At 56.2% G+C, this 25,094-nt stretch overlaps 11 protein-coding genes and 1 non-coding gene across 12 annotated transcripts; 8 read left to right on the forward strand and 4 right to left on the reverse strand.

Moving 5' to 3' along the window:
- Positions 1-634: 634 nt before the first annotated feature.
- On the forward strand, positions 635-1,105 carry N657DRAFT_579075 (dabb-domain-containing protein; the record flags this gene model as incomplete). The annotated part of the gene is made up of 3 exons (XM_062789360.1): positions 635-700; positions 775-885; positions 950-1,105. 3 exons carry the CDS (start codon positions 635-637, stop codon positions 1,103-1,105), a joined length of 333 nt encoding a protein of 110 aa, XP_062644593.1.
- N657DRAFT_143027 (uncharacterized protein) lies at positions 1,069-1,903 on the forward strand. Its single transcript, XM_062785937.1, has 2 exons — positions 1,069-1,208; positions 1,365-1,903. Exons 1-2 carry the CDS (start codon positions 1,203-1,205, stop codon positions 1,806-1,808), a joined length of 450 nt encoding a protein of 149 aa, XP_062644594.1. The 5' UTR covers positions 1,069-1,202; the 3' UTR covers positions 1,809-1,903.
- Positions 1,904-4,193: 2,290 nt separating this feature from the next.
- Positions 4,194-5,148, forward strand: N657DRAFT_648618 (uncharacterized protein). Its single transcript, XM_062793551.1, has one exon. The coding sequence runs from the start codon at positions 4,287-4,289 to the stop codon at positions 4,881-4,883; it is 597 nt and encodes a 198-aa protein (XP_062644595.1). The 5' UTR covers positions 4,194-4,286; the 3' UTR covers positions 4,884-5,148.
- A 180-nt stretch (positions 5,149-5,328) lies between these two features.
- N657DRAFT_624432 (NADH-quinone oxidoreductase) lies at positions 5,329-8,159 on the forward strand. Its single transcript, XM_062790714.1, has 6 exons — positions 5,329-5,518; positions 5,584-5,607; positions 5,664-5,715; positions 5,771-5,785; positions 5,854-7,758; positions 7,829-8,159. The coding sequence occupies exons 1-6, from the start codon at positions 5,401-5,403 to the stop codon at positions 7,944-7,946; spliced, it is 2,232 nt and encodes a 743-aa protein (XP_062644596.1). The 5' UTR covers positions 5,329-5,400; the 3' UTR covers positions 7,947-8,159.
- Positions 8,140-9,714, reverse strand: N657DRAFT_648620 (uncharacterized protein). The gene is made up of 3 exons (XM_062793552.1): positions 9,349-9,714; positions 8,801-9,277; positions 8,140-8,728 (listed from the first exon to the last, which is right to left on the reverse strand). The coding sequence occupies exons 1-3, from the start codon at positions 9,460-9,462 to the stop codon at positions 8,585-8,587; spliced, it is 735 nt and encodes a 244-aa protein (XP_062644597.1). The 5' UTR covers positions 9,463-9,714; the 3' UTR covers positions 8,140-8,584.
- A 143-nt stretch (positions 9,715-9,857) lies between these two features.
- N657DRAFT_673936 (protein serine/threonine phosphatase 2C) lies at positions 9,858-12,406 on the forward strand. Its single transcript, XM_062795713.1, has 2 exons — positions 9,858-10,833; positions 10,903-12,406. Exons 1-2 carry the CDS (start codon positions 10,127-10,129, stop codon positions 12,041-12,043), a joined length of 1,848 nt encoding a protein of 615 aa, XP_062644598.1. The 5' UTR covers positions 9,858-10,126; the 3' UTR covers positions 12,044-12,406.
- Positions 12,407-12,724: 318 nt separating this feature from the next.
- On the forward strand, positions 12,725-16,743 carry N657DRAFT_648622 (uncharacterized protein). The gene is made up of 9 exons (XM_062793553.1): positions 12,725-13,101; positions 13,160-13,198; positions 13,279-13,396; positions 13,454-13,550; positions 13,587-13,588; positions 13,668-14,296; positions 14,346-14,805; positions 14,857-16,101; positions 16,176-16,743. Exons 1-9 carry the CDS (start codon positions 12,978-12,980, stop codon positions 16,609-16,611), a joined length of 3,150 nt encoding a protein of 1,049 aa, XP_062644599.1. The 5' UTR covers positions 12,725-12,977; the 3' UTR covers positions 16,612-16,743.
- Positions 16,744-16,897: 154 nt separating this feature from the next.
- N657DRAFT_t125 lies at positions 16,898-16,968 on the forward strand. The gene has a single exon. It is a non-coding gene; the product is annotated as a tRNA-Gly (tRNA).
- A 325-nt stretch (positions 16,969-17,293) lies between these two features.
- On the reverse strand, positions 17,294-18,660 carry N657DRAFT_648624 (mitochondrial ATP synthase subunit 5-like protein). The gene is made up of 4 exons (XM_062793554.1): positions 18,471-18,660; positions 17,978-18,289; positions 17,800-17,892; positions 17,294-17,729 (listed from the first exon to the last, which is right to left on the reverse strand). Exons 1-4 carry the CDS (start codon positions 18,627-18,629, stop codon positions 17,616-17,618), a joined length of 678 nt encoding a protein of 225 aa, XP_062644600.1. The 5' UTR covers positions 18,630-18,660; the 3' UTR covers positions 17,294-17,615.
- A 323-nt stretch (positions 18,661-18,983) lies between these two features.
- N657DRAFT_648626 (Mob1/phocein) lies at positions 18,984-20,308 on the reverse strand. The gene is made up of 5 exons (XM_062793555.1): positions 20,163-20,308; positions 19,801-19,967; positions 19,649-19,742; positions 19,467-19,600; positions 18,984-19,411 (listed from the first exon to the last, which is right to left on the reverse strand). Exons 1-5 carry the CDS (start codon positions 20,183-20,185, stop codon positions 19,170-19,172), a joined length of 660 nt encoding a protein of 219 aa, XP_062644601.1. The 5' UTR covers positions 20,186-20,308; the 3' UTR covers positions 18,984-19,169.
- Positions 20,309-21,592: 1,284 nt separating this feature from the next.
- On the forward strand, positions 21,593-23,755 carry N657DRAFT_658192 (uncharacterized protein; the record flags this gene model as incomplete). The annotated part of the gene is made up of 4 exons (XM_062794872.1): positions 21,593-21,848; positions 21,906-22,680; positions 22,714-23,602; positions 23,684-23,755. The coding sequence occupies 4 exons, from the start codon at positions 21,593-21,595 to the stop codon at positions 23,753-23,755; spliced, it is 1,992 nt and encodes a 663-aa protein (XP_062644602.1).
- Positions 23,756-23,835: 80 nt separating this feature from the next.
- N657DRAFT_143083 (Sm-like ribonucleoprotein) lies at positions 23,836-24,872 on the reverse strand. The gene is made up of 3 exons (XM_062785938.1): positions 24,623-24,872; positions 24,504-24,572; positions 23,836-24,434 (listed from the first exon to the last, which is right to left on the reverse strand). Exons 1-3 carry the CDS (start codon positions 24,774-24,776, stop codon positions 24,118-24,120), a joined length of 540 nt encoding a protein of 179 aa, XP_062644603.1. The 5' UTR covers positions 24,777-24,872; the 3' UTR covers positions 23,836-24,117.
- Positions 24,873-25,094: the final 222 nt, after the last annotated feature.

Here is a 25,094-nt window from a genome sequence, read left to right on the forward strand (position 1 = left end):
TGCTCCTCCCTCGTGCCAAGGGTTACAGCAAATCTTGTCACGGTCTCGCTGGTCCTGTTGAAGAGAGTGTCTCGTGCGATGCCACCAACACCGACAATGCCTTTCTTCACGGATGAGCTTGTTGCAATCACGATGCCCATGGCTCCGGCCAGGGGGTGAACTTTGCCAGGCCCACTAAGAAATCGTCTCCGCCTGTATTGAGGCAGATTGACGACGTTTTAACCAGAGATGATCTCAAGCTCTTTCTCACTTTCCACGATGACTCTCTTGTCAATGCAATGGATCAAACGATAGACGACAGGTATCGGTTCAGACTACCGGGCTTCTATGGGACTGGACGTCTTTTCATAACCAGAATTCAAGTAACGAAACGGCTGGATGCCCTGAACTGGCATGTAGCTGAGTTTACCCATATACACAGTACCCATATCCTGGTGCTTGATGATACAGGGACTGAGGACAGTGCCGCCAACTTGCAGCAAAATAAGCCTGCAGTCGGCAATTAACGAGCAATTACTAAGGTACCCTAAGGTACTCTCCAATGTACACTGCATTCTCCTGTCCATCTTCCACTCCAGCTTCTTTCGAATTAGCGTTTTGCCAGATACTATCCGTCCTTCCATTTCCTGACACCATGGCTATCTTCCACATTGTCCTCTTCCAGTTCAAGGCCGACGCCAACGCAGAAGAAGTCAAGGTGGTGCGTACCCGCTATCTCCGATAGTCACTGCTTCGGGGCAAGAGATACTGACCTGTGCGTTCTGCTTATCCCAGGTCTGCGCCCGTTTCCTGGCGCTCAAAGATAGCTGCATCCACCCAACAAGCAAAGCTCCGTACATCAAGTCTCTGAAAGCAGGGAAGGACAACTCGCCGGAGGGTCTGCAGGTAAGTCCTCACCATCACAGCAGCAGCTCTACGCTGTACATTGCATAGGCTGACAAGAAGCTAGAATGGCATGACACATGGCTTCGTCGTCGAGTTTTTGTCGGCTGAAGACAGGGACTATTATGTCAAGGAAGATCCAGCTCATCAGGCGTTTGTCAAGAGCACCGGGGATGTGCTCGAGAAGCCCATTGTCCTCGACTTTGAGGATGGCGTGTATTAGGAGCGGACCTCGAATCTGCTCGCTACAGCGATGGGTTACCAGCGCCACAAATGATGAAGGAGAGTTAGAACTTACGATCAGGCTGACGGGGAGATAGATGGAAGTAAGTTAATCTTGGACGGCATTGGGTGATGGGGCGAGCTGGGGTTGGCTGCTACCAATTACCCCGTAATGCATTAGTACTCCGTACCGATGCTTTTTCCAAGTGCCCATTCCGCCCATCAAGGTAGTACTGTACCTAACCCAGCCTCACTCGAAGTTCCAACCTCGACATAAAGGCAAGCATCATCTATCCGTACATCCGGGAAGCCACCAGGGTCTCATCGCATCGTTTCCTACACCAGCCGTACTGCCTCGCCGAAGTCCATCACGGATGTCGAGGTCATTGGTCGCATCCAAGCATACCCGGTTTTCTCGCGTCCAACAAATGGATCGCAGCACGGTTTGGGTGATCAATTGCACTGGCAATTCCTATCGGTCCTTGGCCATCGCGGACACCTGGGAATGCGGCGGCCAGGCGCTTGAGGCCTGTCTCCGTTTGACCAACAACTTTGCTGATCCATCAACCGGCTCCCTCTTGGAGCCGAACTTCGTCTGGCTGCCGACTGGTACAAATACCATGCGAGCCCAGAGGCTCCTGAAAAGAAGCTATACCCACGCCCACCTCTGTAGTGGTCAGCAGTATGCATCAGGCGCAACGTGAGCGATTATTGGCCTACGGTCATCGCTGAACCTGTTCGCTTTCCGTTCATCAGCACTTATCTCGTATTGGGGGCAAGTACACCGCATGGGAAACAGGCTGAGTTGAGACAGAATGAACCAGATCCGAGAAAACCTTGACGGACTTTGCACGGCCTGGCCCATATCTTTGTCGACATAACTGAGCTTGACCATGTGCGTTATTGTTTCATGGTATCCCAATACCACGAGCAAGAAGCCACGGTTCCTTTGCGAAATCAACCGTGGTCTGGCACGCAATATCTCCAGACATTCCTCCAGTGCTTCAGGCCGGCTGATAACGACCTCAGCCCTGACCCAACATCACCCTGAGAAAGCTACAAAAGCGTGAGACCTGGTTGAGGAGCTTCACAAGCTTTCTTTGATCGGTTATGGGCTATAGTAGGCAGGTGTTTCTTGATACTTACCTTACCTCAGGCCGCCGTCCGCGGTGCTAACAGTGAGTACCTTTAAATGTTTGGCCATGGCTCGCAACTGGCCCCAAAATCTCTTCGGTGACGCGACAGCCCGGTTACTTTCAAAGCAATCACCGCGGGCCAGCATCACTCTGGGACCAGACCATGACTATGTTGTTGCAAACCATGCTGTCATCCGCCGATGTGGACGAAGGCCTGTTGAGCACACTGATGCAGATTCCAACCTCCAAGCCATCGTTGAAACGTCACTTGATTGCACTGGAGGTCATGAACGATTTACTCGAAGCCCCCACAACACCAACACTGTTGAGGGTGGCTTATGCGGGCGACGTCTTCTTGGACTGGACTCCTTCCACGCTTTAGCACCTCAGACTATCGCAGATGCACTCAAGGGCTCTGAACTTTATCCGCGCACAGATTGAGTCTCTGCGTGGACTGGAGCAGCACCGTCGCCTCAGAGTTGGCGCAAGCCATCTGCACTCTGCCAAACCTACACTATCTGTACCTTACTGAGCTCCCTGGCCGGACAGGTGACGGTCCAATTAGGGAGTTCTATACTGCGCCCATGGCTAATCCACGACGCCCGAGAGGCAAGGTGTTTCTGTGCGGTGGCTTGCCTTGCGCCCTTCGACTTGAACGCTGGCTACCAGATGATACGCCTTTTTACCAACTGCCAACGCAGTACCCAGTTCTTCAACTTGTCATGATCTTCGACTCTGACGGAGAACACCCGGGATATTCTTGGCATCAACCGCCTGGGGTAGACTGCTTCTTCTTAGGCGATGGCTTTTTGAACCCCATCTGCGCTGTCAGCGGTTTGATCAACTTCTTTGCGCATGCCATAGCACGTGAATTCGAGGAACCTTTCTCATGCAGTACTATGGCTACCCTCTTCGCACGTGCGGCCCCTACTATCGTCGGTGACTCTGCCCTAGAAATCACCGCACCACCGGCCGAGTGTTTCTCCCTTGCTACCTGGGACTCCCTCCGAGGTTCAAGGTTGCGCGACCTGTCTGCCGACAGATGGACCGTGGTCTTGTACATTTGGCCTGAGAGAGAAGGACCAAGAGTGGCACGAGAATCGCCAGCTCGCCCAGTGTGCCTTCATTCGGTCCAAACACGGAATGATCAGGGCTGACCCGACGAAGCCTGCTGCCTTCCAACCTGAGAATGTCGATGTGTTCGGCCTGGAGAGTTTGCGCAAGTTACTGTACCCGACCTTGGCATTTAGACTGCCATCTTTGTCGAGTTCCGATTCCAATTGTATGTCAAGTCTTGAAGTAACTTACACTTCCCTACCCAGAGTCTACTGCCTAGAGCCCTTACCTTGTCACTTTTTCCACCCCAGAGACAAGCATTTTGCCAGGATTACATCAAGAATGACCTGAGTAGGAATGACATGGCTGACATTGTATACAGTCCGGAACAGCTGGGGTAGTCGAGCCCAAATCCAGACCTGTCTTTCTCAAGAGCTGCTCTAGAGAGCAAGACAGTCGGTGACTGCTTAGATCGGGCGAATGAGGATTTGAAGAGAAACGAGAGGACGCCATGGCCCCTACTCCGGCGAAGATATTAGGTAGAGAGGAGCGACATGAAGAAGGAAGAAGGATAAAAACTCGGAGGAGCAGCAGGCGCGAAACCAAAGACCAAAGTAACGCAGCAAAACACAGCAAATGCATTGCCAGTTACAATGAAATACCAGGGACAAGCGTAATATTCTGTTATTACAATAACTGATCTTCAGCTTCTACCCTGGGTATTCCTTGAAGTGCGATCAAGAGCCATCAACCGATTTACAGGCAACCATTGCACACTTCCAAGCTTATTTCCTCAACTTCGGCCGCCCCAAAGGAGGGAATGGTTTTTGTTCGTCAATTGGGTCAATTGGAAAGGGCCCCATATACAGTAGGTCTCTCCAGGAGCGGTTGTCAAGACGATTCGGCAAGGCTTCAACTGATGTGGAGGCTCTTCTCACCCGCCCACACTTCAGGCCACCTCTTCAATCAGCAGCCACATAGGACAGTGCCATGGCACAACCGGCACAAGCCCCCAACACAAACATGGACCCAAATGCATCAGAGACGATCCCCCCGCTAACCAACGACGCGCCGGCCATCTTCGTACCCATCCGAGATGATATTCTCAACTCGGAGCCGCCCCAAAACCGGATCGAGCGCCTCAAGAGGATCCTTGAGACCATCGACTACCAGCGAGAAGGCGTCAAGGAAAACCTTATGTGCATGTATGAGCGCGAGAAGAAGCGCATCATGCTCGAGGCAGCCAAGTTGGAGCAGGCCCAAGGGCCGCCCCGGATCAGGCCGGGAGTGCCACCGAGCGAGCTGGAGCAGATCATCGCCAACATGGAGACACCGGCCGAGCCCGGCAAGAACTACAACCTCCAGACGTATCCGCCCGCCGCAGAGCCTGCCAATCTGTCGCTTCGGGACAGGACCGTGGTAGATATTCTCAGAGTTGTCGAACGCGGACTAAGTGATTTGGAATCGTTCGAGGGATTCATGGCGGACATCAAGAATCATTACCTTGGGCTTCTGGAGCGGGAAACGGCGAGGATCGAGGAAGCTGGGAAACGACCAGAAGAGAGATCGGGGTTCAGGAGCTTCTAGGGCACAATTCCCGTCATGACAATGGGGTTCCCCCAACAAGTCTCAGCAGGAACAGACTCCCAGTCATTTGGAGTCGAGGAATGTGGCAACCGGCGGTAAGAGGCGTTGCTCATCGAATCGTAAGCTCTCACATGCTTCCATAATCGGAGCCGAAATATCAATCTAGAGCACATGATAGAGGAGGACTCGGTAGAATCGCGATGCAGCACCGGAGTGCCAGATCGCCGACAAATGCTCCTACAATAAGTGCCCAAAAAAGTACAATGGAGAGAAAAAAAGTTCAAATCTCAGAGCGGCGAAATGTGGGGAGACATGAAAAGTGACGGAGCTTACAATTCGCCGACTGTGATTGGTAGGTTAACCTGGAAGCGGGTCCCTCGAATCGGGAACCGCAGCAGGAAACGTCTCGTTGCTTGGACGAACAAGCTCACGACTTGCGGCACCACCGCTGGAGATACCCGCCTCGCCATCTCCAAGACGTATTTCTTCGCTCCATATCCTCCGTCGAGACGGCACCATGTTGAGGCAGACATTGGCTCGCTCGGCTTGGCGGACTGGCAAGCACCCGGCCAGCGCAGCATGTCGGGCCTTTACGGCGACAGCTCAGAGATCTGCTGAGGTTGAGCTCACAATCGGTGCGCTCCCCCCCGCCTGCCCGCCGCTGCCAATTGACATACGACGAGGTACTGACTGCTGCTAGATGGGAAGAAGGTTTCGATTGAGGGTGAGGACATGCTGCGATGCCGATTTGGTTGTCTGGGTTTGCTGATCGCGATGCAGCCGGGTCCGCCCTGATCCAAGCTTGCGAGAAGGCCGGCATCACGATTCCAAGGTCCGCGCTACCTACGGGAACCCCTGCTGAAGATGTGTTTGCTGACGGTTCACAGATACTGCTACCATGAGTACGTCCACCGCGCCGACGCCGATGCTCGTTGCCCGCGCCCACCCAACTAACGAAATGCCTCGCCAGGAAACTCATGATTGCCGGCAACTGCCGTATGTGCTTGGTCGAAGTCGAACGGTCACCCAAGCCCGTTGCGTCGTGCGCATGGCCCGTACAGGCCGGCATGGTCGTTAAGACCAACTCTCCCCTGACACACAAGGCCCGCGAAGGCGTGATGGAATTCCTGCTCGCGAACCACCCCCTCGACTGCCCCATCTGCGACCAGGGCGGCGAGTGCGATCTCCAGGACCAGTCGATGCGGTACGGTGCCGACCGTGGCCGGTTTCACGAGGTTGGGGGCAAGCGTGCGGTGGAGGACAAGAATATCGGACCTCTTATCAAAACATCCATGAACCGGTGTATTCACTGCACGAGGTGCGTCCGGTTCGCCAACGACATCGCTGGGGCCACGGAGCTGGGTTCGACGGGCCGTGGCAACGACCTGCAAATTGGCACCTACCTCGAGAAGAACCTCGACTCGGAGCTGTCTGGCAACGTGATCGATCTCTGCCCGGTTGGCGCTCTGACGTCGAAGCCCTACGCCTTCCGCGCCCGCCCTTGGGAGTTGAAGAAAACGGAGTCTATCGATGTTCTGGACGGTCTCGGCTCAAATATCCGTGTCGACTCTCGCGGTCTCGAGGTTATGCGCATTCTCCCCCGGCTCAACGACGACGTCAACGAGGAATGGATCAACGACAAGACCCGGTTCGCCTGCGACGGCCTCAAGACCCAGAGGCTCACGATCCCGTTGGTGCGCAGGGAAGGGAAATTTGAGCCCGCGACATGGGAGCAGGCTCTTACCGAGATTTCGCACGCGTACCAGACTCTGGCGCCAAAGGAGAACGAGTTTAAGGTCATTGCCGGTCAGCTCACCGAGGTCGAATCCCTGGTCGCCATGAAGGATCTTGCCAACAAGCTGGGCTCGGACAACCTTGCCCTCGATATGCCCAATGGCAGCCAACCAATTGCTCACGGTATCGATGTGCGGTCAAGCTACCTCTTCAACTCCAAAATTTGGGGAATCGAGTCCGCCGACTGCATCCTCCTGATTGGCACCAACCCAAGACACGAGGCGGCTGTCCTGAACGCCCGGATTCGAAAGCAATGGCTGCGTTCGGACCTCGAGATTGGCGTCGTCGGTCAGACCTGGGAGTCGACTTTCGAGTTCGAGCATCTCGGTACCGACCTGGCCGCCCTCAAGGAGGCCCTGGCTGGTCCCTTCGGCAAGAAGCTCCAGGCTGCCAAGCGGCCCATGATTATCGTGGGTTCCGGTGTCACCGAGCACGCTGACGCCAAGGCCTTCTACGAGACCGTCGGCCAGTTTGTCGACAAGAATGCCGCCAACTTCCTCACCGAGGAGTGGAACGGCTACAACGTCCTGCAGCGGGCTGCATCCCGGGCCGGCGCGTACGAGGTTGGCTTCGTCACCCCGTCTGCCGCCGTTGCCGAGACCAAGCCCAAGTTTGTCTGGCTCCTGGGCGCCGACGAGTTCGAGGAGGCCGACATTCCCAAGGACGCCTTCATCGTCTACCAAGGTCACCACGGCGACCGAGGCGCCCAGATAGCCGACGTCGTCCTCCCCGGCGCCGCCTACACCGAGAAGGCCGGCACGTACATCAACACCGAGGGCCGCGTGCAGATGACGCGCGCCGCGACGGGCCTTCCTGGCGCCGCCCGCACCGATTGGAAGATCATCCGCGCCGTCAGCGAGTTCCTCGGCGCGCCGCTGCCCTACGACGATGTTGCGCAGCTCCGGGACCGCATGGTCGAGATCAGCCCGGCGCTGGCCGCGTACGACGTCGTTGAGCCCGTCGCGCTCAAGCAGCTCAGCAAGGTGCAGCTGGTGGACCAGAACAAGGGCTCCAAGGCGACGGGGCAGCCGTTGAGGAAGGTGGTGGAGAATTTTTACTTTACTGATGTCATTTCGCGAAGGTTAGTCCATGATCTCTCCTTCTCACTCTCTTGCGGGTTGTAGTTCTTATGATGGCTGACTGAACTGTAGCTCTCCAACCATGGCGCGCTGCTCGGCGGCCAAGGAGACCGGCGACCCGCGGACAAACTTCATGGCGCCTGGAATGGAGGAGGACAGGCCGATGGGCCAGATCGCATACGGTGTGTAGAAAAAATGCTTCTCTGTTGTGAGAAGGAAATAGAACCGTTGCTGTCCATCATACACCTCGTTCTCTCCACCTGGGTCTGTCCTCCTTTCCTTTGTTAGCTGGTGTTTGTACATACCTGGAGTCGAAAGGGAAGCAGTGAAGTAAATAGTATGTATGTGTAGTTGTCAATTTGAACAACAGGGCTCGCCATGAATGAGATGATGATGGTTCTTGTATTATTGAGATCTATTATGTGCTGGCATATCTGGCAGCCAACTATGGCTGTATGCTTTCACGTCCTGACGTCGCCCCCCAGTTCCTGTCTGTCCAGGCGTAATCCCTGGCTTTTGGTGCAACAACAGCTGTGACAGAGCGGGTGCTAGATGAGTTAGATACCCTGTTTCCGAAGCAGCATTTGTTGCTCATGTCTTTCCGCCCTTGTTTTCTTCTGCCTCGTCTGCTCCCTTCTCTTCTGCTTCTTTCTCCTGCTCACTGATACTCAGCTCTCTCATGCGGATGGCAGGTCAAAGCATCCCAACCGTTCCAGCAGCAGGCGGGAATATTTGTTATCGCGGTCTCAGTGAGCCATGATCCGATCTCAGGCATGCTCATGGGATCCACGGCATGGTGCACTGGTCGCTGCTCTGATGTCTTCAGTTTCAATTGCTCCTCTCGCTGGGCAATGGAGGAAACTCCTTGTCGACCACATTCCCAAACACGCCTGCTTGCGCTAAGCTGTCAGGGGCAGCCTCCTTCTCCCACGGCTTGCGAGGCGCCTTCATCTTGCCAAAGGGTGTGACACCCTATCCAAAGATACCAATCAGTCAGCTGATCCGTGAGAAGAGGTAGTGGGCGTGTTGGGGACAAATACTCACCGGCGGCCGCACAACCGTATTCGGGATTTCTTTGATCCCCGGGATCGGCTTGCCCGTAGTCACGGCCTCGATCAGCGCCTGGAAGTTCTCGGGGTACGGCGCGCCGTCGCCGGTGTTGGCGTGGCTCGCCCCGTCGTCGGCTTTCTTGCTGAGGTCCACTTTGGGCGCGTTGAGTTGCCACGCGGGGATGTTTTGGCTCTGGCTACTGGCGGAGGATGGACCACCGGTGCCGCCGGCGCCGCCGGCGCCGCCCATGCGCTGCTGGATCTCCTCGAGCTTGGCGAGGATGGAGCCGTCTGGGCTCGAGAGCGGATGGGAGGCGCTGTATGCCTCGTATGCGGCGCGGTCGATGTCGGTGTTGAAGCGCGATTTGTACCACCAGATGCGGGCTTGCAGGGTGGTGCTCAGGGCCTTTTGGCGGTTGAAGCCATCGGCGTTAATGAGGAGCGAGGGCCCCAGGGTGGCCATGAGGCCTTGCTGGAATGTCGTGAGTGAGTGGGGTGTTACGGTTGATGAGAGAAGCCAGATACGTGGTGGGTACGACTTACAAGGAATGAGCGATCCCGCGCCCAGGGGTACGAGTCGAACTTCTTGAAGGCGACGTCGCTATCGCCGCGCTGGGTCGGGGCGATGCCCGAGCCCTGGCTTGTGTTCATCTCCATTAGAGATACTGATGTTATTAAGGATGATTCATCCGCGGTCTGTTTGATCGGCGAGCGTCCAGAATGGCGCTTTCCGAAAGGAGTCGAGGCGTCGGTGGCAGGTACGCGGATGGAATATTCATACAATCCCAAGTAAGAATATGTATGAGTGCCAACGACTGGGGAAAATTGGACACTTGATTTGATAAGTATAATCGGCTTCTCCAGCTGGATGTATTATTTTCAGTCACTGCAGCTACATGCTTGGAGTTGTATGTGAGGGAGCTGAAGTCAATACAGTGCAAGGGAGCTGCGGTTACTGTATGCAGTACACAAACGTGGGGTGAATGTGGGGGTCATGGATTCTTCCTTCTCTGGGGTCTACTTCTCTACTAACTTATCATAAGGAAAGCTGCAATGGAAAGATCCCCATGTGCCCTGAGGAATATGAATTTTTGTCCTCAACTTCTTATGGAGACTCCTGCTAGGCAGGAAAGTGTTGAAGAGAGCCGTGTTGTGCTTTCGATTCTGTCTGTTCCAGTTCCGACCCAGGGTTAGGTCAGTCTCCGTGGTCCACGTAAATCAGACAGCACCGTTGTGCTGAAACAGACCTTGCAAACCCGAACCCCAACTTGTGCTGGCGTCCATCGTGACTTGGAGACGTGACCCATCTCTGCCATCCGCCATGCGTCGCGCCGCCCTACAAGCTTTCCGCACCAGCCTGCAATGTACCGTCCGAGGTTCTCGCTATAGCTCCCGCCGGGGCGTATCTCCGCTGCTGGTGCCGACCGCATCCAGGAGGACCGCAGCGTCAACCCGCCGATTGCTCTCGACGTCCCCACAGGCCCGCAGCAGCAACCGTCCCCGTTCGTGGGAGAATGCACCGGTCCCCATCGAACCGCTCCGTTCATCCATGTATTTCCGCCGGGCCTCCGTAGCGCTGGTCTCGGCGCTGGTCGGCTACGGGGCCTATTACTCGTACAGGGGCAACGACACCGACAGCATCGTGAAGCGGGCCTACTCGACGAGCAGCACGAGCAGGGCCGCAGGCGAAGCGGCAACACAAACCCGCTCCGTTCTGGTCATTGGCGCCGACGAGCTGCATACCGGCACGTTTGTTGGGGAGGGACCCATCTCCAAGACCACGGGCGACGACGGGAGGAGGGTGATTGAGATGCTCACGCCTGAGCAGGCCACGCAGAAGCTGCGCAAGAGTGAGGAGTCGTACTTTGTCAATCGCGGCCAGGGCGTCGTGCGCTATGACTTGGTTCAGCTGCCGAGCAATGATCCGATTGAGGATGACCATGCCGAGAAGATTGTTGAGATACCCGACAAGACCAATGCAATTGGGACGAGCGACTGGATGTTCTGGGGTGTTTTTGATGGGCACTCGTAAGTCCTTTACAGGGCGAGCGAGCCATGTAATGAATTGCAACGCAGCTGACATTCACGTGCTCACAGAGGATGGACGACCTCGGCGAAACTCCGCCAGGCTCTAGTAACTTTCGTGGCCCGGGAACTCAACGACACATACAGGACATTCGGCCTGACGCCATCGCAAGAGGCCGTCGACGCCGCCATAAAGAAGGGCTTCCTGAAGCTGGATGACGAGATTGTTAATCAGAGCGTGCAGAAGGTTATGCAGGCCAACAATAAGATCGCCGCTGCCGAGCTGCTCGCCCCCGCCCTGTCAGGATCCTGCGCCCTCCTCTCCTTCTACGACAGCCGGTCCAAATTGCTACGCGTTGCGTGCACGGGCGATTCGCGAGCTGTTCTAGGCCGCCGTTCAGAGTCTGGCAAGTGGATAGCCATACCGCTCTCGGTCGACCAGACGGGCAGCAATCCCGATGAAGAGGCACGGTTACGGAAACAGCACCCGAACGAGCCATACGTCGTACGAAACGGCCGCGTCCTCGGCGGGTTGGAGCCTACGCGCGCCTTCGGAGACGCCAGCTACAAATGGAGCCGTGAGATCTCGGAGAAGCTGAAGCAGCATTTCTTCGCTCGCTCCGTCTCATCGATACTCAAGACGCCTCCCTACGTCACCGCCGAACCCGTTGTCACGACCACCAAGATCGAGCCCGAGAAGGGCGACTTTGTCGTCATGGCCACCGATGGGCTTTGGGAGATGCTGACCAACGAGGAAGTCATAGGCCTAGTGGGCAAGTGGATTGAGAGCCAGCAGATTACGCCGGGCATCTCCAGCAGCTCGCAGTACGACTCGGTGTGGGGGCGCATCTTTGGGTCGCGCGGCGGCAAGGGCGGGTTGCCGGTCGAGACGGCGGGGGGCGCGGACGGCAGCGCCAGTGGCAGCGGTGGGCAAAAGACGCCGTTTCGCGGGGTGCGGCAGTGGGGGAACTCGGCGGACGGGTTCGTGGTACAGGACCCGAACGTGGCGACGCATCTGGTGCGCAACGCTCTTGGCGGCAAGAACCAGGAGCAGGTCTCGGCGCTGCTGACGCTGCCCGCTCCGTTCTCGAGACGGTACAGGGACGATCTGACGGTGCAGGTAATCTTCTTTGGCAACGGCGAGCGGACGGGCGAGGTCGTGGTCAATCTTGATGCCACTGCGCCGGCGAAGCCCCCAAAAGCCAAGCTATAGTGCTACCACGAACGGGTGTCTGTTCCAATTTTCTCTCTGTCCAAGGCTTCCTACGAGGCACAGGTCTTTACGAGCAGGATTTAAACCGGTTAGGCGCAATGGTTGATATACCAGGTAGCGATAGGGCTTGGTTGTTGTTGTATTGGTATTGCTACTCTTCAGTTTGAAACATGCCTCTGCATCCCATGTTCAAGGCTTCGCGTCCAGCAGCATGTTGTTCAGGGGTCGGAGGGGTGTCGGGGTGGCTGCGACGCCAACTTCCAAGGTTCCAATAGTCAGCCGGAAGTCTCTCACAAAGCTACCCTCCCTTTATTGAGACAGCAGTGCTGCTGCATGAACCACCTCTACAACTTACGGCAGGGTGTCAGAAGTGCTTGGGAGCAACGAGGTATGAGATCAAATAGATAGCGGAGATGCAGGGCAAATGCTGAACCCCCTGAGCGCATCGATCGCCAGGGAAGCGGCGCTCTGCCAAGCATGCCGCCCTGATTCTAGGCGACGGCGGGGCTGGTGTTGGCGGGCAACTTTGGCGCCGTTTCTTGACGTCACACAGCAGGTCTGATCTCCTGTCAGCGGCCAGGCCCTGCCGCGTATTGTACTTGTACAAACGTCCCAATTCGACTGCCACTCCTTTCTTGTGCCAGCATTTGTTTAGCCCAAGCTGGAGTTTCACAAGCTGGTGGCCAACAACCCAATTGTTTGTTTGCCGTGAGCTTGCTTTACCTCTGGATCTCTTCTCTGGCTCCTACTTGGCAGACGATCTTAGCTGGTGCTTACTGAGCCTCCTGCTTTTTTGCTGTGGAGTTTGTTGGCAGGCAGACCGAGAGAGAGAAAGTGAGAGGGAGAGCTCCCCGTTCGTTGCGACTGTTCCGTTTCCATACGGCATATCTATCGCACCAATCCGGATATATTTTCATATCCTCGCAAGTCCAACATGGTCGTCTTCGATAACCACGAGTATCTCACCGAGGAGGAGCGGAGGCTCAAGGAGGACCGCGACCGCACCAAGTATTGGAAGAAATGGGGCCCTTATGTCGCCGAGAGGCAATGGGCGACTGGTTGGTTTTGGCTTCCAAAGTTTGGCGCAGGCTGCCGTGTCTAACTAGGTCAATGCAGTGCGAGAGGATTACAGCGCAGACGGCGATGCATGGAGTCGTAAGTTGCACGCCGAACTTGGCCACTCTTCGGCTCTCCCCTCGCACTTCGCGGTCCGCTCACACAAGCCACTTCCCTAGATTTCCCGCACGATCACGCCCGGTCTCGCGCATACAGATGGGGTGAAGACGGCATCGCTGGTGTTTGCGACACCCATGGCTACCAGAACATTGCCTTTGCGTTCTGGAACGAGAAGGAGTATGGCCAATTGAGCAAGCGGGAGATCGATCTTGCAGCCTGCTGACATGCTGCTAGCCCCTTTCTCAAGGAGCGCCTGTTCGGCTTGTCCAACCCCCAAGGGAACCACGGCGAGAGCATCAAGGAGGCTCATTTTCACCTGGACAATACACCGGTAAGCGCAGCCTAGTGTTCATCTTCAAGTTATCCAACCTTTCGCTAACGTTTTTGGGCAGACGGTAAGAGATTCTTGTAGCTCTGTTGAAACAACCGCCGAAGCTGACCCATCACAGCACTCGTACATGAAATATCTGTACAAATACCCGCAAAAGGCATTCCCCTATGAGGATCTTCTCATCGAAAATGCGAAGCGAGGCAAGGACGATAAGGAATACCAGATTCTTGACACCGGCGTGTTCGACGAGGACCGCTACTGGGATATCTTCATCGAGACCGCCAAAGAAGATGACGACCCCGACGAGCTCCTGTTCCGTGTCACTGCCTGGAACAGAGGCCCCGAGCGTGCGCCCCTCCACATCATCCCCCATGTGTGGTTCCGCAACACCTGGTCTTGGGGCCGCGAGCCTGCCGAGAACAGGCCTTCCATAGGTGTTCACGACGAGTACCTGCTCAAGTCGAAGCATCACCAACTGGGAGACCGCTACGTCCTTCTGTCTCCATCTCCCGGTGTCGGCCCTAGCGGGGAAGATGTCCAGCCTGAGCTGCTGTTCACTGAAAACGAGACTAACTTTGAGATGCTGTACGGGGGCAAAAACGAGTCACAATACGTCAAGGACGCGTTCCACCGCCACATTGTCAACCAAGAAAAGGGTGCGGTCAACCCGGCTCAAATTGGCACCAAGGCGGCTGCTCGGTTTACATTCAACGAAGCGGGTGGTGTTGACCCCGGCGAGTGCGCAGGTATGTCCATCCCAGTAGTGTTGCGAGTGATCGGGACTGACCGAAGCAGTCGTTCGGTTCCGGTTTTCGAAGAAACCCGAGACATACCTCGACGAGGAAGAGTTTGACGATATCATCGAGAAGAAGCGTGAGGAGGCCGATGACTTCTACTACCACATCAGTCCTCTACCAATGGCAGACGACCTCCGCAACATCCAGAGACAAGCCTTTGCAGGCATGATGTGGTGCAAACAGCATTACCTCTTCATCTGGGAGGAGTGGGCAAACGGTGACCCGGTCCAGCCGCCGCCGCCGCCCGGTCGGAAAGGCATTCGCAATGCTGCGTGGAGACACCTTCACTGCGACGACATCTTGTCAATGCCCGACTCTTGGGAGTATCCCTTCTTTGCCGCGTGGGACACCAGTTTTCACTGCATCACCCTGGCCATGATCGACCCGGATTTCGCCAAGAAGCAGCTGGATCTCTTTACCCGCGAGTGGTACTGCCATCCGAATGGCCAGCTCCCTGCGTAAGTAGTCCACTACGGGAGTGTGAGAGCCATCAACTAATGGGGGAACAGCTATGAATGGAATTTCAGTGATGTCAACCCTCCAGTGCATGCTTGGGCAACATTCCGCGTCTTCAAGATCGAGCGTAAGCTCTACGGAAGGCAGGATCTTGATTTCCTTGAAAGAGTGTTCCAGAAGTTGCTCCTCAACTTCACATGGTGGGTAAACCGGAAGGACGTCGAGGGTAAGAACGTCTTTGAGGGAGGCTTCCTCGGACTGGACAACATCGGCCTGTTCAACCGCTCGGAGCCGCTACCCACAGGCGGTACCCTGGAGCAAGCAGACAGCACAGGCTGGATGGCCTTCTACTGCCTCAACATGCTCAACATCGCCCTGGAGCTGGCCAAGCACCGGCGCATCTACGAGGATATTGCGACCAAGTTCTTCGAGCACTTCATCTTGATTAGCGACGCCATGACTTTCCGGATGGGCGAAAAGGAGGCGCAGTCGCTCTGGAACGAGCAGGACGGCTTCTACTACGATGCCATTTCGTGGGGCGGTCCCTGGATCCAACAGCTGCCCGTCCGGTCTCTAGTTGGCCTGATTCCTCTGTATGCGACCCTCACCCTGGAGCCGGAGCTCATCAACAGGCTTCCCGCCTTCAAGAAGCGCGTGGAGTGGTTCATGAACAACCGCTGCGATGTAGCCGAGCGGACAATGCACAGCATCCGTACCCGCGGCAGGGGTAACAGAATTCTTCTGTCCCTCGTGAACAAGGAGCGGCTCGTCAAGATCCTCGAACGCATGCTGGATGAGGACGAGTTCTTCAGTCCGCACGGTATCCGCTCCTTGTCTAAATACCACAAGGAGCACCCCTACTCCATGGAGGTAAACGGGCAGGTCTTCAAGGTTGGCTACGTTCCTGGTGATTCGGACAGCGGCCTCTTCGGCGGCAACAGCAACTGGCGAGGGCCGATCTGGCTGTGCGTCAACTTCCTTCTCGTTGAATCGCTTCAGCGCTTCTACCTCTTCCATGGGCAGAACCTGCAGGTCGAATGTCCCGTGGGCTCGGGCGACTACATCCACCTGGGCCATGTTGCGGAGGAGATCCAACACCGTCTCCAGCACCTCTTTGCGCGCGACAACGAAGGCCGCCGCAGCATCAACGGCGGCAACGACACGCTCGACTTTGACCCGCACTGGAGGGACTACCTCTGGTTCTACGAGTTCTTTGACGGCGACACGGGCCGCGGACTCGGCGCGACACACCAATGTGGCTGGACTGGCCTCATTGCCCGCATGATCCACGACACTGGGTAAGCCCCCTTTCCCCTCTTCTCCGCCTCGCCACTCGTGCCTTGCGTAACACATAACTAAATCGTTGGGCTAGCGTAAACTGCCGCCTCCCGCAGACACCGCGCACCCCGCGCGCTGGCATGTCGCACTACTTCGACGACATCATCCACCGCAGCGCCCAACCGCCCGGCGCGCAAACCCCCAACATGCTGTCCCCCACGACGCCCCGCCTCGGCCTCCGCCGCAGTTCGACGAGCCGCTCACTCGCGGCGAGGAGCGACTACAGCGTGAATGGGTATGACACCGGGGCGGAGGAGAGCGGTGACGAGACGCCTGGCGCCTCGAGGCCGCACAATGGTGGCAGGAGGGGCTCGGTCAACCCCAGCCTGCTGCACGATCCCGAGCGGGCCAAGGAGAGGGCTGAGGCGGATGCGCATCTGCATTCGTATATTAGCCAGCAGTTGGAGAGGGTGCGGATGGAGCGGGGGGATGGGGAGGAGGAGGTGGATGAGCTTGAGACGACGCCTTGATGTTACTTGGGCTTGGGTGGTGGCTGGTTTTGGTAATCGATAGCGGAGAGCGGTGGGTTTCTGGGGTTTGTTTGTGGTTGGGTGAGATGTGATAGACAGGCTGAGACAGCTGAGACAGGTATATAGATCAGATCGGTTCTGTGTAGCTTGTGTCTGTTCAAATTCGCTTGGACCTTGTGAGTCACCTCAGTGTACAGAGTTGGGTCTGGTCGTGAGTGTTGGGTGGAGTCAGCGAACGCAATGATCTCACGGTACGTAATGCTATACTTAGCAATTGATTAATGAAGCGTCAGTGGTTTAGTGGTAAAATCCATCGTTGCCATCGATGGGCCCCGCGTTCGATTCGCGGCTGACGCAAGTATCCAATTCTCACTATACTGAGTATTTTTTCTCCTCATTCTTTCTAGCTCTGCTTTCTATTATGTTGCTGTCGTATTTTTTCCGGCTGTCTCGCCCGATTGAATATATCCCATGGGCTGTACGCTGCATCAGTTTGAGGCCAGAACCGTTTACAGCTATGGACTGATCAGGTTCCGTTGCAGAAAGGCGCAAGATTCCATGGAAGGGGCGAGAAGGCCCGGCAAAGATGCTGTTCACGGAGAGAAGCTAGGTTGCTTATACAAACATGATGATTACGGGTGGGAGTACTTAGCCGTTGACATTAGATCACACATGGAATTTTATACTCTGTTGCTGAGTCGACTGCGTCTTGCGTACCTCGAGAAATTTGTACGATGCGAGCTCTCCCATTTCTGTTCTGCCCTCGACTCGCGTTGTGGGAATGTTAAAGATATGCGAGACTCGACATGTCGGAGACGCAGCGTAGCATAAGACGCCGAGTGAGGACGTGATGATCTGTAGTGAAACGGGTCTATTCGGCTCATGTACATGGGGACCCTCTAACACAACACAAACGACGAGCCTGCTTGCGGTCTTGTCTCCCTAATCCCTCGCGCCCAGCTTTGGGCTCAGAATAACTCCATTGCTACAAAAGAATAGTTGATTTACAGGGTTTCGGTGAGCAGCTTGTTCATCTTGGCAAGCTTGGAAGAGACGCTGAGGTCGATTGTCCTGTCGCCGACTTCGACGACGAGACCGCCGACAATATCGGGGTTGACCTGCGTGAGCTTAGCATCCGGACCGTAGGAATTTTTTTTCTTTTTCAGGAAAAGGAGGGGTGAAACGTACAGTGTTCTTGACTTTGAGCTTCTTGCCAGCACCGACGTAGCTCGACTTCTGGACGGCGGCTTCCAGGCGGGAGAGGGTCTTGTTGTCCAGAGGCTGTGATGTTCCCCCGCTCGTCAGCATCATAATTTCCCCAGATAACAATTTCCCCCGATCCACCCAACAGATAGAAGAGCCCTACCTGAGCGCTGGTAACCACCATCTCGACCTCACCGCGGGCGGCGCTCATGAGCTCGCCAAACTTGTTGCAGACACCAGGCAGCAGGCCGAGGCGGTTGTTCTCGGCAAGGGTAGCGAGAAAGTTCTTGACGGTCTCGCCCGAGGCGCCGGCGCTCTTCTGCAGCTCGGCCACCACGGCGCTCTTGTCGGCGGCGGACAGGGTCGGGGCCTCGAGGATGGTGACCAGCTTCAGGTCCTTCTGGAGGAGGTTGCCGAGGGCAGCGAGGCCCTTGGCGGTGGGCTCGAGGGACGACGTCTTGACGGCGGCCGTGTACTATTCCGCGAGCCAAGGCAAAATGACGCAGGTTAGTTTCGTAATCTGTTGTTTCCTCCCATTATTTCAATCCGCAGCCGGGAGGCAATTGATTGCCTGCAGTTTTCCTCCAACCAGAGCTGCATCCTCCGCCAAATACATTGTTGGGAAATGGCCAATTGCGCGACCGGGGCGGGCGTACCAGAGCTGTAGCATAGGTGCCGTCGAGGCCGAAGAGGGCGACCGGGGGTTTCACCTTCTCGCTCGACGCCGGCGCGGCGAACGTGCGGATCTGGCCGATAAGGGCACGATGGGGAGCTGCCGTCCGCGCGGAACGCAGCAGTGCCTGTCGCGAAAGCATGGTGACTGGGGCGGATGCGATGATTAACCTCAAAGTCGTGAAAGCGAGCTTCCGGTTCAGTTTTCGAAGGAACGGGGTTTGGCTGCTCGGCAATCTCGTTGTCGCCTGAGGCATCAAGAAGGTCCGGGTGGGACCGGTTCCGAAACTTACCGTGTACTAGTCAATACGAGTTACCGTAATGTCGCTTTCTGTCCCCCTGGAAACGACATTGAAGTCTGCAGCGTTTGTTATGCTCCCATCTCAGTTAGTCTTTGTTGGTTTCACTTGTGGCTTGGAGCTCTGAATCCCATCATTGCTCATAAAGTCAGCCCATCAATGGCATCTATCTCGTTCATAGTAATCTCTACAGAAAGCCTGCTCTCCCAGAGACTCCGGTCGCGCATCGCATTCCATTCCCATTATCCGCATGCGTTGCCAGCCACCCCTAAATCCTCAACCCAGGCACCCGTTAATTCCTGTATCGGCCAAGCCCAACCAAACGCCGCGATGCAACAAAGCCCAACCAATTCGGTATCTCTAAAGAAAAGAAGACGTTGCAGCCTAGTCGCTGCGCAGCATGCTGTCCACCAGATCACCCAGAGGGCCCCAGTAGTCCTTGCCGCTGGCTAAGCTGTGCTCGTCAATGAACAGGACGTACTGCTTAAAGCTGGTGTTGAGATGCGGCTCGAGGCCGAGTTCGCGAATGACGGGGTAGTGGTGGCAGTAGATGTGGGCGTAGACTCGGTACATGCGCTTGAAGATTTGGCGCACCAGCGCTGGGAACGACTTGGGGAATGGAACGCCTGCTCTTAGTTAGTACAGGGAACTGCGCTATTTACAAATTCAAGCGAGCCTTACCGATACGACTCGGGAGGACCGCCTCGTTGTCGATGTTGCTCTGCACCCAGCTCATCAGCTGCTCGATGTAGGCCGGCGCCGGCATCTTGGTTGGCCGCTTGTAATTCTCCGAATCCTGCCACAGGTATTCAAACCTGGCCTGTCAGTTTATGACCCAGAATTCGGGAGATCCCCAACCTTACTCATCTGTCGCCTTCATCTCCGGGCATGTCTGAGGAGAGCAGAATTCGGTAATGGCGCCGTACAGGAGGTTGATTTGATTGTAGAAATCCACCACTGGAGCCGCTGTCAGCGTGGATACTCATACAGACAGTCGTCGCAAGATTCGGCATACTGTTAACAGCCAACCACTCGTTCTCATCTTCGCCCTCCGGCAGCTTCACCACCTTCCGCAGGCTCCCGCCACCGAGTGTTGCCTCCGCATACTGGCGAAGCTGGTAGCTCGTAGCGCCGCCCTTGCCGGGTACTCGAGGTCGGAACTGGTTCTTCGTCCGGTTGTTGCTGTTGTTTCGCCCGAGTTAGCAATCTTTATTCAGCTCGTGTCGCATCTGTTTGGGCTTGACCCCGATTCCAGGGCGGATCGGGCGCCAACAAGCAACACCCAAAGCGATGCGCTGGCTGCGCTAGGGAACGGGGAGGGATACAATCGCTCGGTTGCCATTGTGTGTATGCTTGCGACAACGGGAATCGACTCACACGGTGGTAAGAAAGGAGCTCATGGCTAGAACCAGGGACCTGGGTTCCCGAATACCTTGCTGAACTGAGGCCACAAGACCAAGGCAGCGGGCGTGTAGCGGGGGCCAGAACCTTATGACGCAGGTCGCTGGAGTCGATCCACCAATGCACCTTAAGCGGAGTCCAGGGATGCGCTACCTAATGTATTTTGTACCTGAATCTGGGCGACTCTGGAGGACGTCGGGGTTTGCGAAATGCAGTGTTCGGAAAAACCAATATCGCATACAATGATGATGTTGGTGTTGATGTCTTGGAAGTCAACAACGGAGAGAAATTATTGGAATGTGGCACGGAATCGGGAGAGCGCAGAGTGTAAACATTGCTGCCCTGCTCTCCCGCGTAGGCAGCAGCAACCGGAAAATGGGCAACTGATTGATTTACGGCACAACAGGGGGCAGGTCAGCGTTAAAGCGCCACATTTTAGCGGGGTTTATGTTGCACCAACGGATCTCAGGTACATATTGTACCTCTAATGGAGGCTCTAGGGCTTTTACGCCAGGTTACAATATCAGGAATATCAGCTCCAGAGCTCAAATCCATCTTCAAAGGCAGGACCAGCAACTTTCAGTTCTCTTGAGGAATCCATTTTCAGAGTTACCGGTGGCCGGTGGGGTGTCTCGAGGCCCATCAAAAAAGGCTTTGGAACGGTCTGATAGACGTACTACACAGGCATGGTACACAGATCTGAGGCCGTCTTTCAGTGTGCGTCCAGTCGTGATCGAACTGAACCAGTCGCTAGGTTCCCAAGGCTGTTTTTTGCTCCAACGCTTCCCATGTTCTCTGTGTTCCTGTGTAAGGAACTGCGTACACAATGTCATCTACCTTCCCAACTTGGTTGAACAGGCAAAGAGAATATACTGTTGCTTCAACCTTGAATGGGGCAAGCCACGCTCTGTCGGGTCTTTGGATCTGCCGCCCTAGCTGGGCCGGGGACAACTGCCTTGCAGACACTCTGATCTGCCTCCATCAGGCACGCAGACACCAGTCCGCAACGTCGATCACTTGCCTCCGCACTCTGCCGGCCTGATTTCTGGTTGCCGTCGGGCCATCGTAACCCGAACATGCTCCTACACGAGTTCCTCTGGCAAACCCCGCAGGGACGAAATCGGGGACGCAGCCGGCAGGATCCTACCCTGCAACGGCTATGACCATCCTGCCTCTATCTGGACGACAACAACCCCTCCCGTCCAAGTTGATGGGTCGGAGAAAACACGCCGTGGATGGATCGATTTGGGGAACCTGGCACCCGATCCTGGGGAAACTGACTTGGGAGATGGCCGGGCAGTGAGCATGCCATGCAACAAGGTATATTAGCCGCCTCCAACCGCTTTCTCTCGTAGTGAGTTAGGTGGTGGTTGGAAACCGTGCCTGAGATCATGGTGGCAACAGCAATGCGCGTCCTACCTCTTCTGCTCGCGCTGTCCTCCGCTACGGAGGCAGTGTCTGTGGGGCAGCGCCGGAAGGTTGTCCGGTCATTCAATGTCCGCCGGACCAAGAATTCCGATTCCACGCCGTTGCAAGTTGGCAATGGTAACTTCGCCTTCGGAGCCGATATCACGGGCTTGCAGACATTCAAGCCATATGCCATCATGTCCCACATGGGCCTGGCAGAATTTCAGCCTGCCAACGGCCCCTGGACAGACTTCCGTAGAAGGTACGCCGTCACTCTAACTCCCATCCTTCTCAGCCATCAATACTCCTAAGACTACACGGGCCTACAGATGTGGACGCACGGCAGACTTGTCACGTATGAAGTGCCAAACTCTGCCCAGAACGACATCTCCAACTGGCTCAGAGAGAACCCTCATCGCCTGAATTTAGCCAACGTGGGGTTTGACTTTGGGCGCCAGGGTGTCACAGAGGACGACTTGCAGCACAAATCCCAGACACTCGACCTGTGGACAGGGAGGCTCTCGTCATCCTTCGTATACGATGGGTCTCCCGTCAAGGTCGAGACATGGGCCGATCCTGATTCGGATACCATCGCCGTCAGCATCAACTCGAAGCTCCTGAAACGAGGTCTGGGCCTCTTCTTCGACTTTCCATACCCTGACAAGGAAAAGTTCAATGCCCCCTTTGTCGGACACTTCAACCTCACGTCGAAACACTCAACCCTGCTCGACAACCTGTCGTCCAACTCTGCCAGGATAAAGCATGCTCTGGATGCCACAACCTACTACACGCACGTGTCATGGAGAGGCCAGGGCAAGATGAGCGGCCCGACAAACGGAACCCACCGCTACACCTTCACCACGTCTCAGACGAGCACCCAACTGATCGTCACTCTCTCGCCCAGCCCCAACGCACAAGAACGCACCATCACCTACTCCGGCGTGACCACGGCCTCCCGCACCTGGTGGCAAACCTTCTGGACGACAGGCGCCTTCATCGACCTGACCTCGGTCACCGACCCGCGCGCCCACCTTCTCCAGCTGCGCATCATCCTCTCCCAGTACCTCACCGCCATCAACTCGGCCTCGTCCTACCCTCCACAATAATCCGGCCTCGTCAGCAACGGCTGGCATGGCAAGTTCCACCTGGAAATGACCCTCTGGCACACGCTGCCCTTCGCGCGCTGGAACCGCTTCCCGCTGCTCTGGCGCAGCCAGCCGGCCACGTACGAGCAATTTCTGCCCTCGGCAGTCGCCCGCGCGCGGATGCAGGGCTACGGGGGGGCGCGGTGGGGCAAGATGAGCGACCCGTCGGGCCGTAGCGCGCCGGGGGAGATCAATGCGCTGCTGATCTGGCAGCAGCCGCATCCAATGTATTTTGCCGAGGTCGAGTATCGGGCGCATCCAAACGTGTCGACGCTGAGGAGGTGGGACGGGGTGGTGAGCGCGGCGGCGGAGTTCATGGCGTCGTATGCGTGGTGGAATCAGAGTTCGGGGGTGTATGACTTGGGCCCGCCGATGTATCCTGTTTCGGAGAACACGAATCCCAATTGCACGCGGAATCCGACGTTTGAGTTGGCGTATTGGAGGTTTGGGCTGGAGGTTGCGGTGCGGTGGAAGGAGCGGTTGGGCGAGGCGGTGCCCGCGGAGTGGGTTGCCGTGAGGGACCGACTGGCGCCGCTGCCCATGGTGGACGGGACGTACGTGGTGTATGAGGGGATCGAGGGCATGTGGACGTCGAATGCCACGACAAATGGCCATCCGGCTATGGCGGGGCTTTATGGGCTGCTGCCGCCACCGGCGAGTGGGAAGCCGTTGGACACGGAAGCTCTCAAGAAGACGGCGGCCAAGATTAGGGAGTTGTGGGCGCTGAAATACTCGTACGGGTGGGACTTTGCCATGCTGGCCATGAATTCGCTGCGGCTCGGTGACCCCGAGCAGGCGGTTGAGTATCTCCTGCATCCCATCTTCCAGTTTGATGATGCTGGGTACCCCGTCGGCGGCTCCAGGGTGCCGACACCATAATTCCCAAACTCGGCCTCATTCCTGGTCGCCACGGCTATGATGGCTGGCGGATGGGATGGCAGTGAGGGGAAGACGGGACACTGGCCTACGTCCTGGGAGAAGGATGTGCAGGTAGGGGGCTTCCTGCCCGCTTTGTGAGCGAGGAAGGTTGGTATGTCGTCCTAGAAACACCTGCAGGCTAGAAAAATAAAGCATAACTGGCCTCAGCCCCTGAGTCAGCATTATTCAACGCCAAAGATCATAAGGTATGGTGTAACTCTAGTCCCTGCAAGGAGGCCGTTAGTTGTGCGAAACCGGGATCGATGGATCAATCGATGGCCCAGGGAACTCGAGGTCGGGAAACGGCATCCGGGACGGTTGCTATTCTTTGGCACTCGTCTCTGCGAAGCCCGGTGACTATAAGTCTCGGAAGTGGATGGAGAGCATTTCACAATATTCTGCTTCCAAGCCACCTGTCCTCTCCTCACTGAATCTGTCATGCTGACGTTCCTTCCTGCTGCTTAGAACAGAATTTCGCCCAGGTTCTCGCCCTCAAAGCCCTCTTTAGCGAGCATCTTCACCTTTTTCTTCTCCTTCGTCTTGTCGTTCAGCTTTCTTTGCTTGGCTAGGTTCTGGACTAGCTCAACATCGGCCAGGTCGTAGCCCGGCGGCGGTTCGTCGTCCTTGTCGAGGTCGATCTCGCCCAACAGCAGCACGTTCTCACCGCGCACCAGGAACAGGCCGCGGTCGATGTCAGCGTACAAGCCCCGAGGCTGGTCGGGCGCCGTTCCGGGCGGCACGAAGATCCTCTCCTTGGTGGACTGCAGGACCAAGTTTGCTGGGCCAGGAGTGTTAACTCAAAACCCTTGTCGTGACTTCACTTTCACAGCATGACGGCGTCTCATACCAAATTGATCCCAACTGCGCAAGATTCCCAGAAGCTTCCGGCCGTCGCGCAGTGCTACCATGAGCTTTTCTGCTCCGTGTTAGTCTCTGCCCTGTACTCTCCAGAGTTGATATGCTTACTGTCGGTGAGATCCAAGAGTTGGGCGGCCGTGGTGAACATCTGGGCGGGCAGCTGCTGGGGCGGCGGAGGGGGACGCCCGAGAACTGGCGGCATCCCCCCCCCACCGCCGTGCTGCATAGGAGGGGGAGGGTCGGAAATGGTGAGGTTCTCCATTGAATTACGAGTAGCGCGTCATGAGCTGAATCGGATATGCTCTTGCTCTCACCCAGTCCATCGGCGTTTCGGGGAGTGTTCAGTGGGCGGCGTATTGACCCGTGCTCTGTTGTTTTCAAGGAATTTCTAGATGTGCATCACGTCCCGATTTGAAAGCGAATCAAAATGGATTCCCGTCCTTTGGCAACGACAGTTATTGAAATGTGCTTTCCAGTTCCAGCTCTGGCCTGGATTCTTCGAACCCACTGCAACAAACGCAGGGCACGCGCAGGATGTACCAACCCCACCGACGACCGAATGACTCCCCACGTTCTCCAC

Source organism: Parathielavia appendiculata, assembly GCF_033297405.1.
Source record: "Parathielavia appendiculata strain CBS 731.68 unplaced genomic scaffold N657scaffold_14, whole genome shotgun sequence".
Classification (NCBI taxonomy): Eukaryota; Fungi; Ascomycota; class Sordariomycetes; order Sordariales; family Chaetomiaceae; genus Parathielavia; species Parathielavia appendiculata.